The sequence below is a fragment of the Schistocerca cancellata genome, chromosome 1 (genome assembly GCF_023864275.1).
Source record: "Schistocerca cancellata isolate TAMUIC-IGC-003103 chromosome 1, iqSchCanc2.1, whole genome shotgun sequence".
In the NCBI taxonomy this organism is placed as follows: domain Eukaryota; kingdom Metazoa; phylum Arthropoda; class Insecta; order Orthoptera; family Acrididae; genus Schistocerca; species Schistocerca cancellata.
Genome location: NC_064626.1, coordinates 734529121 through 734549063, shown reverse-complemented (window position 1 = coordinate 734549063; position 19943 = coordinate 734529121). Strand labels below are relative to the sequence as shown.

General features: G+C 45.9%; 1 protein-coding gene across 1 annotated transcript in view; it reads left to right on the top strand.

Moving 5' to 3' along the window:
• The window catches only part of LOC126099150 (uncharacterized), a 98936-nt gene that overhangs the window by 55349 nt on the left and 23644 nt on the right, over positions 1-19943 (top strand). The window contains exon 2 of the mRNA XM_049910605.1: positions 7206-7358. Coding sequence (XP_049766562.1) covers positions 7206-7358 — 153 coding nt within the window. The remainder of the gene's footprint in view (positions 1-7205; positions 7359-19943) is intronic.

The following is a 19943-nucleotide window of genomic DNA, read 5'->3' as shown; positions in this document are numbered from 1 at the left end:
TACAGGCGGAATTGATACCAGGTGCTCTGGGGAAAATTGAGGTACGTGCTTCGGTCGTTGGCACTAATTGCAATGACTCACATAGTGTCCAATGCATCGGTATATACCTGGCCAGTGATACCTTCGTCTGATTATGTCTAGCATCGAAACTTCCTAGCGGATTAAAACTGTGTGCCGGGCCGAGACTCGAACTCGGGATCTATGCCTTTCGAGGGCAAGTGCTCTACCAACTGAGCTACCCAAGCACGATTCACGCCCCGTTCTGACAGCTTTGCTTCTGCCAGTACCTCGTCTCCTACCTTCCTAACTTTATAGAAGCTCTCCTGCTAAACTTGCAGAACTAGCACTCCTGAAAGAAAGGATATTGCGGAGACATGGCTTAGCCACAGCCTGGGGGATGTTGTCTAGCATCTTCACGAATCCCAAATAACTAGATGTTGGAGTGTCGTGGAAAAACTGCAGAACAGCTGGACGTAGCTGAGCTGAGATGACGAGCAACAATTTCCACCCCATCGGATTATAGTTCCTCTTATACATTGTTCCATCTATTAATTGGAATTTTCCTTTGGTCGATTCCTCCCTCTTAAAGGCTTCTATGGTTTTCAGCAATGCTGGATCTTCCCTCTGTTCAGCAGTAATATCACTTAATGTTGCGATTACAGTTTTCCCTCCACGCTGCTGTGTTCCGCAAAGGATTCCTTGAAAGGCAGTCGGCGTCCTTGGTTTGTGTCCGGTATTGTATACCAGTCTGACATCCTACTCCCGAAGCCTTGGTGCCTATCTCGCCGGTCAACCTGACGAATCCTTCAGACTAATCAGTCGGCGTACAGAATTGTTGCAACGGTGAATTGTTTTCCGAATAAATTGGGCCGGAACTTGTTGATAGTCCAAACAACTGCAAGGCACACTTTCTCGTTTGTGCAACAGTTCATCTCGGAGAGTTCTCTGGAAGCATATCCTATCACTTTCTCAGCATGTTCCTAAATTTGTACTGGAACTATTCCTATCCCATAACCGCCAGTCGTTGTGAACATCTGTCTGGGAAATCTCGTCATACGATGCTAGTAATGGACAAGATGTTAGCGACTCCTTAAGGACAAGGAAAGACCTTTCTCCCAACTCTTTCCACGAAAATTTGGCGTTTCCCTGTACAACGTTCCTTGGTGCAAAGGTCCTTTATAAATCGTCGGTAGTAAGATCACATTATGAGAAAATTTCTCACAATGCGAATGTGCCGGGGAGTCGGAAAGTTTATTTTCTCTAGGTCGTGATGGACTACACCACCATTCACTAGACGCCCCAAGATTTTTATTTACTGGATACTGCAGTATGAACACATTTTAACACGATTGTCAGGCGGCTCAGATGTTGTGCAAATGTCTTCAAAAAAACGACAGTATCATCCAGATAGTAAAGACACGTCTTCCATTTAAGGTGCCGTATCAAGTAGTTCATCACGCTTTCTAAGGTGGCTAGAGTGTTACGTAGTCCAAACTGCATAACTTTGAACTCATATAGGCCGCTAGGAGTTATGAAGTCAGTCTTTCCCTATCATCCTCGTTAACCCAATTTCCCAGTGGCCTGTCTGCATGTCCATGGTCGCGAAATACTTTGCTCCTTTCAAGCAATCTGGGATGTCATCAATGAGCAGTAGTGGGCAGACATCTACTTACGTGATTTTGTTCAGTCGTCGATAATCCACGCAGAAATGGCATGTGCTATCCTCCTTCTTCACAATGACCGCAGGATAGGACCAAGGATTCTCTGAAGGTTCAGTGAAGTCATCTTGCAGCATGTTCACTTCTTTCCGGTTTATCCGTCGTTCAGCCGGCGTCGCCTAATGTGATCGCTGGTTAATCGGTGGGTGACCCACTGTTTTAACATTAGCCGCTTGGTGTCTCTTCCTTCCAATCTGAATTTGAAAGCATCCGGAAATTAGCGGCATAACGGATAACACGCGTTGACATTATTCTTCGGTCAGGCCTGATCTTGTTGGCATTTCGATAATAGCTTTCTCCCCTGCCTTGTCTGCAGTGGTAACAGACCATGATCCTTCTTCGATGCCACTAAGCTTCCCCTGCTGGCCTAATTCGGCTATTCGTACCCACCTCCCTTTAGGGACGAGTTAAAGCTGCTCGTGACAGTTACTCAAAGTTCTTCTTGACAACGTTCAATGCATATTAACGTCAGTGGCATGTGGATCCCTTTTTTCAGCCTGAGTAGCTATTTGCAATCGAGAAAACGCTTCACACGTCTACTGTGCATCTCGAGTGATGAATAAAATTCGTCTCTTTTATGATGGCGTGAAAATAACGTCTTCAGTGGCAAACCACCGCTCATAGTAATCTTTGTTATGTGTGTTTGTTGGAACAGCTTCGTCATTCTGTAGCTCTAATCTTCCACACTTCATGACTGCCTTTGATGTCTGGAAGGTTTCATCTATAGCGGTCTCACCTGCACAGATGTTTGCCTCGCTTAGTTTTGCTGATTTCGGTGGCTTGACGAGCGGCTCGTACTTCTCTGTGAGCGACGGGGAACCGCTACGGCTTATTGGGTAACGACTTCCAGAGCATGGCGATTGGCCTCGTCCCATTGGTGTACTATAATGCAATTGACTGGAATGACTAGGACTGTTGTGATGATTAACACCTGGTGGCGTAACAGTCAACGAACACTCGTATTCTGTCTCTCTGCAGTAGCGTACATGTCCAGGGCGCCCACAGTGGAACATAGCTGCCAGTTGTTCTCTGTCTTCCCAATGTCAGTTTTTCAGTGGGCGTCGTATTTGGCATATAAGTTGGTTCTTTGGTACCTGCGTTGATCGGATACTGGGCGTCTGTTTGACGGCTTCGGTCTAAATCAGAGTCGACCGAGCCCATTGTTTGTGGCGCTTTCGACTGGTGATGGAAATCGGTACTAAATATCGATACACCTCTTCTTCATCGCGACGTATGAGGTCGACATTCATGATTTACCTCTTGCTTTCTCGATCCGACGGTTCTTGTTACCACAAATAAGTGCTGTTACTCTGCTCTTACCCCAGGCGTCTCCATCAAACGATGTCAAGCCGTAACCACAATCAAGTCCAAACATGAAAACAGGGTCATCAGCGAAGTATAACACTTACCAGTGAAATGGCGTTTGTTACATCAGCGTGCAGCCACAACAGAACTGTACTCCTGGACAATCTTCACACAAAGATCGAAGATCGAATGTTTCAGAAAATACAAACATTACAAAAATAACAAATTTCGCGAACTTTCCAGAAATGATGGATAATAAATGGCAAACACTTGCTGGTGGTCGGATGTAAACTGGCGACCCGCAGCACGACAGTACAGCGACGTGAAATTCTAAGCCACACTGCATGCCCACAGTTCGTCGCAGTATCACTGATAAGAATGAGGTGTCTGGCATATGGCGTATTTAATTACTGAAGCGTGAGAACAAGTGAGAGCAACTATACGTACCAAAGAAAACCTACAATACATTTCAGTCCCTTCCAACCAGAAGCAAGAAACATATCACTTGTAATTAACTACACGCCATCGTAAAGATAACCGCATAGTGATTCCTTGCTTATACCCTCTTTTAGACGAAGCTATCAAGCGTCAACAGGTTGAGGAATTAAACGATCTAATGAACAGTTTATGGTGAACAATTCTGTTGTCAACTATTAAAATAATAATTATTTACGAGTTGTTTTCTGACAAATGCACTTAATGGAAATATTCGCCCATACAGTTGTACCTCGTACCTGTTTACAGCCATGTTAGTATTTCATCTGTTTCCAACACATACCTCGTATGTTGTCACACTTTCTACACGTCTCACTGCTTTCATTCTCTGCCGTTAAACAATTAAATTGTCGTTTACGTTGCTTTATCGCTTTCTGAATCTTGCACAATATTCAGTTCTCAGTTAAAATAATCATTTTTTACAACCGAAGAGACGCTTCCTCCCGTTTGCCAGCTTGTAGATACGTTAAGCAGAAATCATAAACACAAAGTAATACTGAATTCAGCCAGTAAAAATCTTAAAGTTTATGTTTTTAGTAGAAGCAGTTTCTTACAGTATGTGACACTTTCAATACAAATTGGCAAAATCGTTCATAAAATGGTTATAGACAACTACATTATCAACGTTCCAACACTCCTCATTAACCTTTACGATTAGTAAGCACTATCGGACTTAACATCTGAGGTCATCAGTCCCCTAGAACTCAGAACTACTTAAACCTAACTAACGTAAGGACATCACACACATCCATGCCCGAGGCAGGATTCGAACCTGCGACCGTAGTAGCCGCGTGGTTCCTGACTGAAGCGCCTACAACCTCTCGGCCACAGTGGCCGGCCTTTACGATTAGTACCCTTGGGATAATGGATGTGGTCTACAACTGCTTAGTCACTTTTTGTAGGTGGTTTCATAGACAAAACCTCATCGGTGTGTATACTACAACGAAACTTTCAGACACTAAGATTGTGTTCCGGATTGTTACATGATCCAGAACCCTTTTTTGCATTCCTAACGCCACACATTCCTATTCCAAGAAGAGGGAAATTCTGTAGTTTTAACTGAAAACCAGCCTGTAAGTCTTGTATGGGTCAGATGCTAAAGATAGTCTGCAATCGAGTGCCGATTCTGCAACGTTTTAATTTGTCGTGACATTTCTTCCTCGTATGAATAATAACAATTCTATTTTAATTAGTAATACCTCCACATCTACTTTACTATTTTCCTAACAATTATAATTTTTTCCTCAGTTGTTAATGAACATAAATCTTCGTTGTTAATCAATTGGGTCATTTGATAGCGCTACACCACTTTCAATCATTTTGTGACCGCAATTTTTTACTATCCGCTCTCAGACAAAGCATATAGAACAACTCCTCAGACAGCTTTTAAAGTTAGATAACCTATTAATAGAGGTCAACAGGCACCTATAAGATTTTAGCTCGATTATATACAGATGAATCAAGGAAATAACAGGTCCATGAAAGGATCCTGAAATTGGTAAGCAATATGTAAGTAAAGATGGACCACATTCCCAGTCATCAATAGGACCAACGTGTAAATTATATGGAACACAAAAATATCTTCCTCAGGCAAACGGATCATGTGAGCCTGCAAGCTTTCGTGGTCGTCATCAAATCAATAAAAGCTGATACATTGCTTGAGGTTGTCTTTTCTACAGCAAAATTCACGTGTGGCAGGCTCTATGACCAAAGCTGTTAATTTTTGTTCAAGCACATTTCCTTACAAACTGATCCGCTTGCCTCTGGGTAACGAATATTGTGCCATACATAGATAGCTGAATTAAGTCCTTGTTTACACGTAAAAGCTAATCATCGAGAGCTGTGATCTACAAGTATGTGCAAAGTTAATCTACGCAAAAGTTCAAAGAATGCACTTCAGTGAGAAAGAAAAAAACCAAACAGTCAAGCCCTATACACACAGAAATGATAAAAATGTGATATTTTAATCTATAAGGTTTTTCTGTTTCTGCAGTATAGTTTACAGCTGTGGGTTCTTGGTCAGTGAATTCCTGCCCTAATTGCGGTTCTACTTTTTCAGTCGTTTAATCTACGCCTCTACATTTAGAATCCTGTTTTTACGACAGGTGGTTTATGGTCAAAATTGTCCCACTCTCCTGCAGCCATTTCACGAGAACAGCACAGTGATCCCGCGAGTTATCGTCCATCAAGACGAAATTGTCACCAGAAAATTGGCGATGCGGTCCCACCATTCGTTGTAGAATCTTGTCAATGTATCGTATAACAATTACATTACCCTCGACAACCACGAGATATGTGCGGTTGCTCCTTTCAATGCCCGTAATGCCACCCCCTTACACAACTCTATCCCTACCTCGTTGCACAAGTCAAACACAATTTTGAAGACGTTCGCTATTACCGGGTCATTTCCAAGCACGTTGTCCTCGATTATCAGTGTCAAACATTTCCAAGTTTCGTTCGTAAACAATATCCGACACCAATCCTGGGGCGTCCATTCTGCATAAATTTTGCTCATCTGTAAGGGAGAACGTGAAGTTGTGGTGTGTGAGGTGGTGCTCGCCATGGTTGTCAGGAATGGATATTTGCTTCATACATCGACTCCTAACAGTTTGATGCGATGTAAGGCGGTATGTAGACTCTTCGAAGGCCGAATTCAGTTCTGGAGCACTCAGCCCACGGTTTATTTGAGCCGTCGATATCAATCATCCAGTGCACCTATCGAACGTGGACAACCTGTGCGATGTCAGACCTCAACACTACTTGCTAATTGGAACCGATTTCATATCTGCACCACATCATTTTGACTGCAGTGCACACGTCGAGCAACTTCCCTGGTTGACAAGTATTCTGCACATAGCGTGATGATGCAGACTTGATCATTGGTCACGACTGTCCGTGACATGACGGATGTTCACTCTGCTGTTCCACAGACCTTTCCAATCCATCCCTGCTAGTGCCTTACTTTCAACTGAAATGCTGCAATCCATTCGAATACAACGTTCTACTTGTGGATATCGCGCCGGCCGTTGTGACCGAGCAGTTCTAGGAGCTTCAGTCCGGAACAGCGCGACTGCTACGGTCGCAGGTTCGAATCCTGCCTCGGGCATGGATGTGTGTGATGTCCTTAGGTTAGTTAGAATTAAGTAGTTCCAACTAGAGGACTGATGAACTCAGATGTTAGGTCCCATACTGCTCAGAGCCATTTGAACCATTTTTGTGGGTAGCGGTCATGGTAATATTGTGTATGTTTATAAACAACGTCAGAAGTGACCTTCCAGTCGGTACGGGAACAGTCACAATAGCAACATACCTGCACAAGATATCGGGGTGGTGTAAATTTTTCTTGATAAATACGTACTGCTGGCAATATTGCTAGTCATGTGTTTCTTCTGATATTTTGGTAATCTGATTCCTCCATCATAAATTCAGCTCACTCCCAGCATTCATGGCAGGCAAAAATATAAGATATTTCACTTTGGTTTCTACAGTGACAATGCGACACCTGCTGCAGCGTTGTAATACTACATGGTACTTCTCGTTCCTGGTACCTTGGCCACAGCGTTACCCCACACACTTAAACATGAAATTGTTTTCATTCAAAGGAGCGCAATATTCATTTTTCTGTAAGAACTAAGGCTAGTATATAAATAATTTGTGAATGCTAATGGCAGTTTCTGTCTGTTTCAGGCATGACCAATCAGAGGAACTACCCCGGTCACGTGACCAATGTGGACGCCCATCATGGCGGCGCAAGGTGACGCATTCAGAGCGCAACGATTCACTCACCAGCCGCAAGATGTCGTCCCAGCGCCACAGCAAAGGCCCAACGCAGCTTCTCAGGTAGAGAAATATGTATATCTGTTTAATACAGATCTGACAAAAAAGTGAAACACTCAGAAGGTGAGGGGGAAGGGAAATAAAACTTCACAGGTTGAAAAGATATGTGACGTCATTTAAGTGGTTACGAAATCGAGTCAAATTTACAAAGAACATGAAAGTATGAGCCACCTTGTCAGTATGACGTTTTACTCTCTCTTCTCTGGATGCATTTCTGTGGCAAGCTGGCCTACAGTTGTTGTCTCTGGTCCTTGATAACCTAGATACTGGCAAGTCAGAGCTCGTCCCCCTTTGAATCTATCGGAGACAGATCTTGGGATCTTGTTGGTTATGGGAGTACATCTACAAATGCAAACAGTTCATAGAGACTCATCTCATTTGTGGGCGAGCATTGTGCTGTTGAAAAATGGCACCATGATGCTTTCGCATGAATGGTAACACAATAGGATGCATGACATGTACTGGCGTGCCACAGGGGAGTGTTATGGAACCATTGCTTTTCACAATATATATAAATGACCTAGTAGATAGTGTCGGAAGTTCCATGCGGCTTTTCGCGGATGATGCTGTAGTATACAGAGAAGTTGCAGCATTAGAAAACTGTAGCGAAATGCAGGAAGATCTGCAGCGGATAGGCACTTGGTGCAGGAAGTGGCAACTGACCCTTAGATAAAAGTAATGTATTTCGAATACATAGAAAGAAGGATGCTTTATTGTATGATTATATGATAGCGGAACAAACACTGGTAGCAGTTACTTCTGTAAAATATCTGGGAGTATGCGTGCGGAACGATTGGAAGTGGAATGATCATATAAAATTAATTGTTGGTAAGGCGGGTACCAGGTTGAGATTCATTGGGAGAGTCCTTAGAAAATGTAGTCCTTCAACAAAGGAGTGGCTTACAAAACACTCGTTCGACCTATACTTGAGTATTGCTCATCAGTGTGGGATCCGTACCAGATCGGGTTGACGGAGTAGATAGAGAAAATCCAAAGAAGAGCGGCGCGTTTCGCCACAGGGTTACTTGGTAACCGTGATAGCGTTACGGAGATGCTTAGCAAACTCAAGTGGCAGACTCTGCAAGAGAGGCGCTCTGCATCGCGGTGTAGCTTGCTCGCCAGGTTTCGAGAGTGTGTGTTTCTGGATGAGGTATCGAATATATTGCTTCCCCCTACTTATACCTCCCGAGGAGATCACGAATGTAAAATTAGAGAGATTCGAGCGCGCACGGAGGCCTTCAGACAGTCGTTCTTCCCGCGAACCACACGCGACTGGAACAGAAAAGGGAGGTAATGACAGTGGCACGTAAAGTGCCCTCCGCCACACACCGTTGGGTGGCTTGCGGAGTATAAATGTAGATGTAGACATCCGTGACGTACCATCACTCGCTGAGTAGCAGTCGAGGGTTGAGCATCGCTCCTCTCACTGGCGTACTGTCAGCCATAGGCCCCCGCTTGCACGGGAGTAAAAACAGGAGTGATCACCGGCTCTGTTTTTATTAAAACATTGACGGGCACTTGCGCCTAGGTCTTAGCACGGACGGCACTTGGAGAAAATTTTGCATGGCGTCGCCTGGCAGAGTTGTCGTGTCTTCTCGTCGTTGTGGAATGTCGAGCTTGGGCGACGCCTTGGGGTCGCGGCGGTCTCTTTCCGCCGACGACACGAGGCGCGCTTTCTTGTTGCCGCGGGCCGCGCGGCCGGCCGTCTCGAGCACCTCAGCTGCCGCAGAGTCAGTCTCTGCCCCCCCCCCCCCCCCCAAGAATAGGGAAAAAGTAGGCCAGGACCTGGAAGCGGGCCGCGGAACCACAGAGAGGTTTTCCGCCGCCCCCGTCCAGAATTCCGCGTCTGCCATCGTGTTACTAGGGTCAGCACTGCAACCGGGAAACCCAACGGTGCCAACAAAAGTTGCAACTGACAATAACCTGGCAGCAAGCCCCCTTTCCGCAACCGACATGGCAAAACCACATAATACACAAACAAACAAATACATCGTCAGTATTTGCGATCCCGCCCCTCCCTCCCCTCTCCTCAGCCCTCTCCTGCTTGCCAACAGCTGTGGCCTCCTTGCTGACCATATCCGCAACCTAAATAGCAAGCAGAAGCCCAGTCAACCGACAAAAATCCTTCCCAAACCCGCAACTGCCACCCAACCCCCTACCCGATCCCAGTTCCTTAAATCCCCCCCACTCAAGTCCACCACATCCAAGCAGCGGCGTGTGAGGAAGGACAAGAAGGAGAAGCACTCCAGGGGGAAAAAGCACTCCACCACCACCACCCCAACCACTTCCACACCCTCTGAGGAGCCTGCGCCCCCGACAGCACCTGTCGTCGTCCTAGGAGGGGACCAGGAAACACTGGCACTGGAAGGGAACCGCGTAACCGGGCAGGATTCGGATGGTTTCGTGCTGGCGAGGAAAACCTTTCGCCAGCCGAGGCTCCCGCCGGCCTGGGGAGTGGAACCCACCCCGAACAGGTTCCAGGCGGTGGCCGATGAGCCAGAGACACCACATGACACAACAACACAAACACAAAACCAGGTCACCCACCACCTCCCTCCGATCGTCGCGGAGTTCACTCGGAACTACGAGGAACTCTTCGAAATGTTAAAAACAGCAATCGGGGGAGGCAATTTCAAAGCAAAACCTGCTGGTGGTGACAAAATAAAAATAACATTACTGACACTCGAGCACTACACCACAATAAAAACACTTCTCAACAGCAAAAACATACCCCATTACACTTTCCCCACAACAAAAACACGCAATAGAAACATTGTCATCAGAGACCTACCGAGACGAGTGGCCCCCCAGGCGATCAAAACAGACCTGACTGCCCAGGGGTACATCGTCAAGGCGGTCCAACAGATGGGAAACATAGGCAGCAAATGGCCCCTGTATCAGGTCACACTGCCAGACGTCCCACAGAACAAAAGGGACATTAAGACGATCCTGGCGGTCCCTGTGACCACTGAACCACTGCGCCGCAAAAACAAGACGGTGCAGTGCTTCAGATGTCAGGGCCTCAACCACATTGCGGCACACTGCTCAATGGCAGTGAGGTGCAGAAAATGCGCCGAGGCCCATGACACACGAACGTGCAACATAAAACACACGGACCCGCAAATAAGGTGCGCGCTGTGTGGCAAAAACCACACAGCGGGTTACCAAGGTTGCGAGGTCCACAAAAGACACACACAGCAGGCAAAGGGCGCAAAGGCCACCCCCCACACACGAAAAGAAAACACCACGAACCCATCCAGACACACAAGAAACCAAAACATGACAACACTCACAGACAAGGCCTGGGTAAAACCAAGGCCAGACACACCAAGGGCAACATATGCGGGAGTGGTTTCTCCCCCGAGGAACCACGAAAGCATTGCCCAACCACCACAACATCAGACACCAACACAAGAACAACACCGGGAAATACACAGCAACAACGACCAGGTCCACCTTGACGGAGAGGGCCCTAGGAAACCCCAGACACACTTCCCCCCCATGGATCAGTTGTTAGGTGTAATGGTGCAGACCATGAACCTCGTCATGGAAATGATGAAGGAATTCAGGGAAGCCCAAAAGCAGAACACACAGATCCTCGCTGCCCTTCAGGCAACAGTCCAGCAGTCGCTCCCCTCTGCGACTTCCTCAGTAGTATCAAAACCTCATCATGGATAGACGACCAAACATCCAAGGCCTGACAATGTGCGTCTTTAACGCAGACGGCATTGTTAATCAAGAGGTCGAGTTCAGAGAACTCATGAAGGAGTTCTCCATCGACATATGCATGATGGGGGAAACCCACCTAAAACCGGGAATAAAAGCGACAGTCCCCAACTATGTTAGCTATCGCAAAGACAGGCCAACCCAAGGTGGAGGGGTGGCCATATACATAAAAAGAGGGATCCCCCACCACCAGGTATTCTTACCAGCTACCAACAAAATTGAAGCAGTGGCGGTGGAAGTAACCACTGCCACTGGACCCCTAACAATTGTTGCAGTCTACCGACCCCCACATGACCAGATAGATGAGGGAGACATAGCTGCTCTAGGGCAAATTGAAGGCAAACTCGTAATAGGAGGAGACTTCAATGCCAAACACCCTGACTGGAATTCTAGAGTAACCTCCAGAGCAGGCGCCAAACTGCAACAACTAGCGCGCACCCACCACTTCGAAACATGGGGTCCAGTCGAGCCCACACATTTTCCGAAAAACGGAAGCAGGCCCGATGTGTTAGACATAGCTCTCACTAGGAGGATCGCAGGGTTTGTGACCGCAAGGACAACCAACAGAATGTCCTCCGACCACAACCCAGTGATTCTGGAGGTCGATGTGGGAGAATGGGTAGAACTCCCACGGTACCAGACGTCGTACAAACCTACAGACTGGGAGCGATACCAAGAAACTGTCGCCTCTGATATCGCTCGCGCTCCGCCACCTACTGCCGAAACAGTAGAACAAGCGCTACAAGACCTAACAGGCAGCATCTTGCAGGCAGCGGAAGAAGCCACCCCTCCACAAAGGGATGGCCCACCACCGCAAATACAGCTCCCGGAACACTTGCTAGCTCAAATTCGACATAAGAACAGAGTAGCAAAAGAGTGGAAGATCACCAGAAATCAGGCCACCAGGAGGCTGCTCAATCGTCTACAGAGAGTACTGAAGGTAGCGCTCAATGAGCACAGAAACCAGCAATGGCAAAACCGCCTTACAGCTCTCAAAGTAGACGACCACACACTATGGCAAGCGACAAAACAGTTTACAAAACGACGCGCTAGGATGCCGCCACTGCATGGCGAGCGGGGACTGGTCTACAGCCATGCTGGAAAGGCCAACGCCCTCGCCGACTCCTTCGAGAAGCAGTTCCAAGCGGCAGAACCCCAGGATGACGAGCATGAAGGAGTGGTCCGTCGTCAACTGGCTGTCTCCCTCAATGCCGAGGAGGACCCAGAGGACGAACCCATACTTTTTGCCCCCGAGGACGTGGCAAGAGTAATCAGGTCTCTCCCTACAAAAAAGGCGCCAGGGCACGACAGTGTCACAAATCAGTCAGTCAAAAAACTCCCACCCACAGCGATCACACACCTCGCGAACGTCCTCAACGAGATTACTCGATCCCGTGTTTTCCCAGCTTGCTGGAAACATGCGGAGGTGGTCGCGACACACAAACCAGGGAAAGACCCTCTATTCCCGCAGCACTACAGGCCGATTAGCCTCTTGCCAACTCTCAGCAAGATCTATGAGCGCCTCCTGCTAAGACCCATACAAGAACATATTACCAGAGAGCAAATTCTGCCGGATTTCCAATTTGGCTTCCGACAGACCACTCTGCCCCACAACAGGTCATGAGAATGGTTGAAGCAGCAACAGAGGGCTTCAACCACAGAGGCTACTGCGGGATAGTGCTACTAGACGTAGCCAAAGCCTTTGATTCAGTATGGCATAGAGGGCTACTCTACAAGTTGTACACACAAGGGTTTCCCGGGAGCATAGTTCAGCTGATCAAGAGCTACCTCACGAATAGGACTTTCTCCGTCAAAGTAGAAACTGCCACCTCCACCAGAAGGCGTATTCGTGCTGGGGTGCCACAGGGATCGGTCCTGGGGCCCGTATTGTACAGTTTGTACACTGCGGACACACCAACGGCCCCCCTGGTGCACACCGCACAGTACGCTGACGATACAGCCTTCTACACGAGAAACGCGAACAAGGACCTGGTCATCCGTAGGCTACAAAAGGTTTTAGATAACACAGAAACTTGGGCCTGTCGCTGGCGCATCACCATTAACTCTGAGAAGACGCAGGCAATGCTGATTACCCGCAGGCTCGGAAGGCGCGATCCTCCTCAACGTCCCCCCCTCCACCTTCACCTAAATGGAACCCAACTCCCCTGGCGCAGAACCGCCAAGTACCTTGGCGTAACCTTGGACTCTCGTCTTACGTGGAAACCCCACATAGACGAGGTCCACAGGAAGGCCTGCGCCAGAATGTCCATCCTATATCCTATCCTGAACTCAACCAGCTCCCTTCCCTGCCCACTAGCATTAAATGTGTATCAGGCCCTGATCCGGCCAGTAATGGAGTATGCGTGCCCTGTCTGGGGATACGCGGCAAAGCAGCACCTGGACAAACTCCAGAGGCTGCAGAACCGCGCCCTCAGAAGGGCACTGCGCTTACCTCTTGGATTCCCTACAGACGACTTGCACGTCGCAGCCGAAATCCCACTCCTGAGAGAGCGTTTCCAGGATCTGGCAAGGGCCTTCTATGAGGGTTCTTCCAGATCCAGAAACGCACTCATCCACTCCCTAGGTCGGTATGACATGTCCCGCGATAAGCACAAGCGCCCTATGACGATCTTCGACGACTAAGTCGAAGAGAAAATCCCTACACCAAATCCATCATCCTGTTCCTTCCCATATAACAACAAACTTCTCGCCCACCTCAGGCAAGTACCAGACACACTCACAACAATCATCACAAATCACAGACACCAAAAACTACAGAAAAATCACACACACACTTTCACAGGGGAGTAAAAGCCTAAAGGCTACAGACTCCCCCTCACACTTCCCCAAAGAGGGGAAAGCAAAAGATGAGAGCAGGCAGGCAGGCAGTGACGTACCATTGGGCCATCAGCGTTCACTCAGTCACTACCAGGCAGGACAGGAAGCTATAAGTGATGGCTCCCAGTACCATGTTGCAAGAAGTAACACCGCTATGCCTCTCCAAAACGTTGGAAGAATGGGGCCTCCCCCCATATTGTCACTATACTTTCCGACGATGGTCTTCCGAGGTAGTGCATAACTGTAATTCAGCGCTGAACACAATGCGACACCATTCACCAGCAGTGCAAGCTTCCAGGTGACGGCACCAACCCAAATGCAGCCGTTTGTGTTATCTCTCTCTCTCTCTCTCTCTCTCTCTCTCTCTCTCTCTCTTTTTCTATTTTTTTTTTTCACGGCAAACTAGCATGGTCTGGTTATTCCCTAGTACAGCTGATGCTAGCCTCCAACGAATGGATGACAAAATGTTGCAGCGAATCCATTACTTGTTCTCGGATAACAGGTGCTGTTGCGAACGTTTTACGATGTGCCTGCTGCACAATACAGAGATCATCCTTTGTATTGGTAAGATAAAGTTGAATGGAGCCTCGACGACGAGAATTGATACTCTCACGTTCCCATGTAGTCCAACATTGAGCCACTGTTACATTTAAATGCCCACAAATCTGGATATTGCACTTTTCGACCACCTGACCAAATGAAGACTGACAATGAGGCTCCTTTCAAACTATAGCAACAACTGATAACGCTTTCTCGCCCGTATAAGTGACATCTCCGTGTCCTTCAGTCACTTGACATCTACCCTACCAGACCTGGTAGCAACACTGATCATGAGAAACGCGAACTCTGGTGGCCACTGTGCCTCTCAAAGAGAATGGCAACTCTAATCATATATATACCTGCTGATAGTGTGTATGTGTACGAAGTTACACAGACATCCGGCCCTGTCTTTTGAATGCTTCAGATTTCTTGCCAGACAGTGTATAAAATGTGTAACAACTAGAGTTTTACGATTCACGTTTTGGCACTTTTAATTTATTGTTAAGAAATCAATTATAGTACCTTAGTTGTCTGTAAAAGAAGGAGATGAGGTTAAAAACAAGCAATATTAACACAGAACAGAAGTTAACTCTGCAAGATTTTCACACTGTTTCAGCAAACTAAAGACTGACCATTGTGTGCTCCTGTACCAAATACATCGTCTTCTGCTTGTGCAAGACATCATGTATCCTGTACGTCAACACGCATGAAGTAAAGGTAGCAGATGGCTGCTTTCCAAAGATGTAGAAAAGATTCAATACCAGATCAGTATTTCAAAACCTACCACTTATTTACTGGCAACTGCACCTATATGGTCCTTTAATTTGACAACCATAGTCTCCGTCACTCAAAACTACATTCTACAAATGAATAATTACATATGTTTGATAATCAGTCTTATAATCAAAGTCTCTCTCTTCTGTCTATGGGAATATAATTATTATTTTACTTTAATAACCTAGTCCTTACACAACCAAATAAATCCTGAATCAGATTAGAACTTTGGGCAGTTTCAGTGTGAAGAAACTTTACCATAGGTACTTAAAACGCTAATTTAGTAAAATAATCGACGTTGTGGCCGCGTAGAAGCAGCCTGCCTCAGGACACAGACTTTGCCGTAGGTAATTCATGCCTCTTGTCTAAGCATTGTGCTAGTCACATCCGTAAGTAGGGGAACGACCGCATACAAAAAACCATGTTTTCGAGGAAACAAGGGATCGGTGTATTTCTTGTGGAAACTCGTTTTCACATACTTGACTCCCTGGTGCAGCCATACACCGAGGGGAATCGCCGTGTCACCCTCGTAGTACCTCTACTGCATGAAATTGTGCTTGCGGGGCCAGGCAGTGAGGCAGCTGGGCGCCCTCGTGGTCAGTGGTTTCCGCTAAGCCGTGAGCTCTGCGAAGAAGGGCGCCTCGCAGCCGCCGCGGGCCTCTCGCCAAATACCCGAGCCCCGGCCCGTAATTTCGGTGTGGCCAGCCCAGCCCAGCCCAGCTTAGCGGGGACCCTGCATTAGCCATTCCGTGTCCAGCGCAGCCGCGCGCCTCCACGCAGGCCGACGTCCCTTCGCTCTGCGCACATCAAATTTCGTTCACCCAACTCCATATGCAGCGCAGCACTTCCTACAGCACACACGACGGTCTTTCCAAATATGCAAGTCGTCTGCTCATGTTGAATTCCGGTTTGCTAATGTAAGGTAAACCCAACATGTATCATCGACACAGTTATGACCCATTGTTGTTGTTGTTGTTGTTGTTGTGGTCTTCAGTACTGAGACTGGTTTGATGCAGCTCTCCATGCTACTCTATCCTGTGCAAGCTTCTTCATCTCCCAGTAACTACTGCAACCTACATCCTTCTGAATCTGCTTGGTGTATTCATCTCTTGGTCTCCCTCTACGATTTTTACCCTCCACGCTGCCCTCCAATAATAAACTGGTGACCCCTTCCTGACTCAGAACATGTCCTGCCAAACGATCCCTTCTTCTAGTCAAGTTGTGCCACAAATTTCTCTTTTCAACAATCCTATTCAGCGCCACATCAGTAGTTATGTGATCTATCCATCTAATCTTCAGCATTCTTCTGGAGCACCATAATTCAAAAGCTCTTCTTGTCCAAACTATTTGTCGTCCATGTTTCACTTCCATACAAGGCTACACTCCATACAAATACTTTCAGAAACGACTTCCTGACACTTAAATCTATACTCGATGTCAGCAAATTTCTCTTCTTCAGAAACGCTTTCCTTGCCATTGCCAGTCTACATTTTATATCCTCTCTACTCCGACCATCATCAGTTATTTTGCTCCCCAAAAAGCAAAACTCCTTTACTACTTTAAGTGTCTCATTTCCTAATCTAATTCCCTCAGCTACTACATTCCATTCCATTCCATTATCCTCGTTTTGCTTTCGCTGATGTTCATCTTATATCCTCCTTTCAAGACACCATCCATTCCGTTCAACTGCTCTTCCAAGTCCTTTGCTGTCTCTGACAGAATTACAATGTCATCAGCGAACCTCAAAGTTTTTATTTCTTCTGCATGGATTTTAATACCTACTCCGAATTTTTCTTTTGTTTCCTTCACTGCTTGCTCAATATACAGATTGAATAACATCGGGGAGAGGCTACAACCCTGTCTCACTCCCTTCCCAACCACTGCTTCCCTTTCATGTCTCTCGACTCTTATAACTGCCATCTGGTTTCTGTAGAAATTGTAAATAGCCATTCGCTTCCTGCATTTTATCCCTGCTACCTTCAGAATTTGAAAGAGAGTATTCGAGTCAACATTGTCTAAAACTTTCTCTAAGTCTACAAATGCTAGAAACGTAGGTTTGCCTTTCCTTAAGCTAGCTTCTAAGGTAAGTCGTAGGGTCAGTATTGCCTCACGTGTTCCAGTATTTCTACGGAATCCAAACTGATCTTCCCCGAGGTCGGCTTCTACTAGTTTTTCCATTCGTCTGTAAAGAATTCGTGTTAGTATTTTGCAGCCGTGACTTATTAAACTGATAGTTCGGTAATTTTCACATCTGTCATCACCTGCTTTCTTTGGAATTGGAATTATTATATTCCTCTTGAAGTCTGAGGGTATTTCGCCTGTCTCATACATCTTGATCACCAGATGGTAGAGTTTTGTCAGGACTGGCTCTCCCAAGGCCGTCAGTAGTTCTAATGGAATGTTGTTTACTCCAGGGCCCTTGTTTCGACTCAGATCTTTCAGTGCTCTGTCAAACTCTTCACGCAGTATCGTATCTCCCATTTCATCTTCATCTACATCCTCTTCCATTTCCATAATATTGTCCTCAAGTACATTCCCCTTGCATAGACTCTCTACATACTCCTTCCACCTTTCTGCTTTCCCTTCTTTGCTTAGAACTGGGTTTCCATCTGAGCTCTTGATATTCATACAAGTGGTTCTCCTTTCTCCAAAGGTCTCTTTAATTTTCCTGTAGGCAGTATATATCTTACCCCTCGTAAGATAAGCCTCTACAGCCCTAAATTTGTCTTCTAGCCATCCCTGCTTAGTCATTTTGCACTTCCTAGCGATCTCATTTTTGAGACGTTTGTATTCTTTTTTGCCTGCTTCATTTACTGCATTTTTGTATTTTCTCCTTTCATCAATATAATTCATTATCTCTTCTGTTACCAAAGGATTTCCAGCACCCCTCGTCTTTTTACCTACTTGATCCTCTGCTGCCTTCACTACTTCATCCCTCAAATCTACCCATTCTTCTTCTACTGCATTTCTTTCCCCCATTCCTGTCAATTGTTCCCTTATGCTCTCCTTGAAACTCTGTACAACCTCTGGTTCTTTCAGTTTATCCAGGTCCCATCTCCTTAAATTCCCACCTTTTTGCAGTTTCTCCAGTTTTAATCTACAGTTCATAACCAATAGATTGTGGTCAAAGTCCACATCTGCCCCTGGAAATGTCTTACAATTTAAAACCTTGTTCCTAAATCTCTGTCTTACCATTATATAATCTATCTGAAACCTGTCAGTATCCCCAGGCTTCTTCCATGTATACAACCTTCTTTTATGATTCTTGAACCAAGTGTTAGCTATGATTAAGTTGTGCCCTGTGCAAAATTCTACCACGCGGCTTCCTCTTTCATTTCTTCCCCCCAATCCATATTCACCTACTACGTTTCCTTCTCTCCCTTTTCCTACTACCGATTTCCAGTCACTCATGACTATTAAATTTTCGTCTACCTTCACTATCTGAATAATTTCTTTTATTTCATCATACATTTCTTCAATTTCTTCGTCATCTGCAGAGCTAGTTGGCATATAAACTTTCACTACTGTGGTAGGCGTGGGCTTCGTGTCTATCTTGGCCACAATAATGCCTTCACTATGCTGTTTGTAGTAGCTTACCCTTACTATCGTTTTATTCGTTATTAAACCTTCTCCTGCATTACCCCTATTTGATTTTGTATTTATAACCCTGTATTCGCCTGACCAGAAGTCTTGTTTCTCCTGCCAACGAACTTCACTAATTCTTGAGCGGAAGGTAATTGATCAGAACGCACATTCACCGTTCAATGTAAAAATACTAGACACATTGTCAGTAGATTGAACGTAAGTGAATATGAAAAATCGATTATAGGACTCCACAAAAAGTGAATAATTACTAGTAACAGGACTAAGTCGGATGAGTCATGTGCTTCGATAAATTTCAATATTCATTGTTTATCAAAATATGTTAGAAAACAGCATGGAAAACACTTCTTTCGTTATTGCTTGTGAAATATTGGGTAAGTAAACTTCCGCTGGACCACATACTGCGTCTCTCCAAACAGAATCAGCGTTAAAATCTACATTATTAGCTGTGAAATTCATGCAGAGAACAGGAATACCTAACGGTTAAACTAGGGCATGTTAAATGTGGTAGGAAATGGTTCAAATGGCTCTGAGCGCTATGGGACTTAACATCTGAGGTCATCAGTCCCCTAGAACTTAGAACTACTTAAACCTAACTAACCTAAGGACATCACACACAGCCACGCCCGAGGCAAGATTCGAACCTGCGAGCATAGCGGTCACGCGGTTCCAGACTGAAGCGCCTAGAACCGCTCGGCCACACGGGCCGGCCGGTAGGAAATACTAGGGGAAATTCGGCACATGATTCTGATGTGTGAGAAAGCCATCGTTTCATAACACGTTATCACATAGTGATCATATAACTGGAACTATACCATACACTAAGTATCAAATCAACGACCAAGGAGATTTAAATATAAGAAAGTATGTAATTTCCAATTTTCTAAAGTTAATTCAAAAAGCCACGGGCCAGAGTAACACATAGCCTCCTACCAAAACAAAGGCAAGCAAACCAGTAAGCAAACATAAACGAAACAGGTAATACACACAATATAAAACGTCTAATCTAAGTTGAATGGAAGAGTGAATAAGCTGACTAACCTGCTCGCGTTGAATGATTGAATTTGGATTTGTACCCAAGTTTGTGACTGCGGACCTCATAAGACA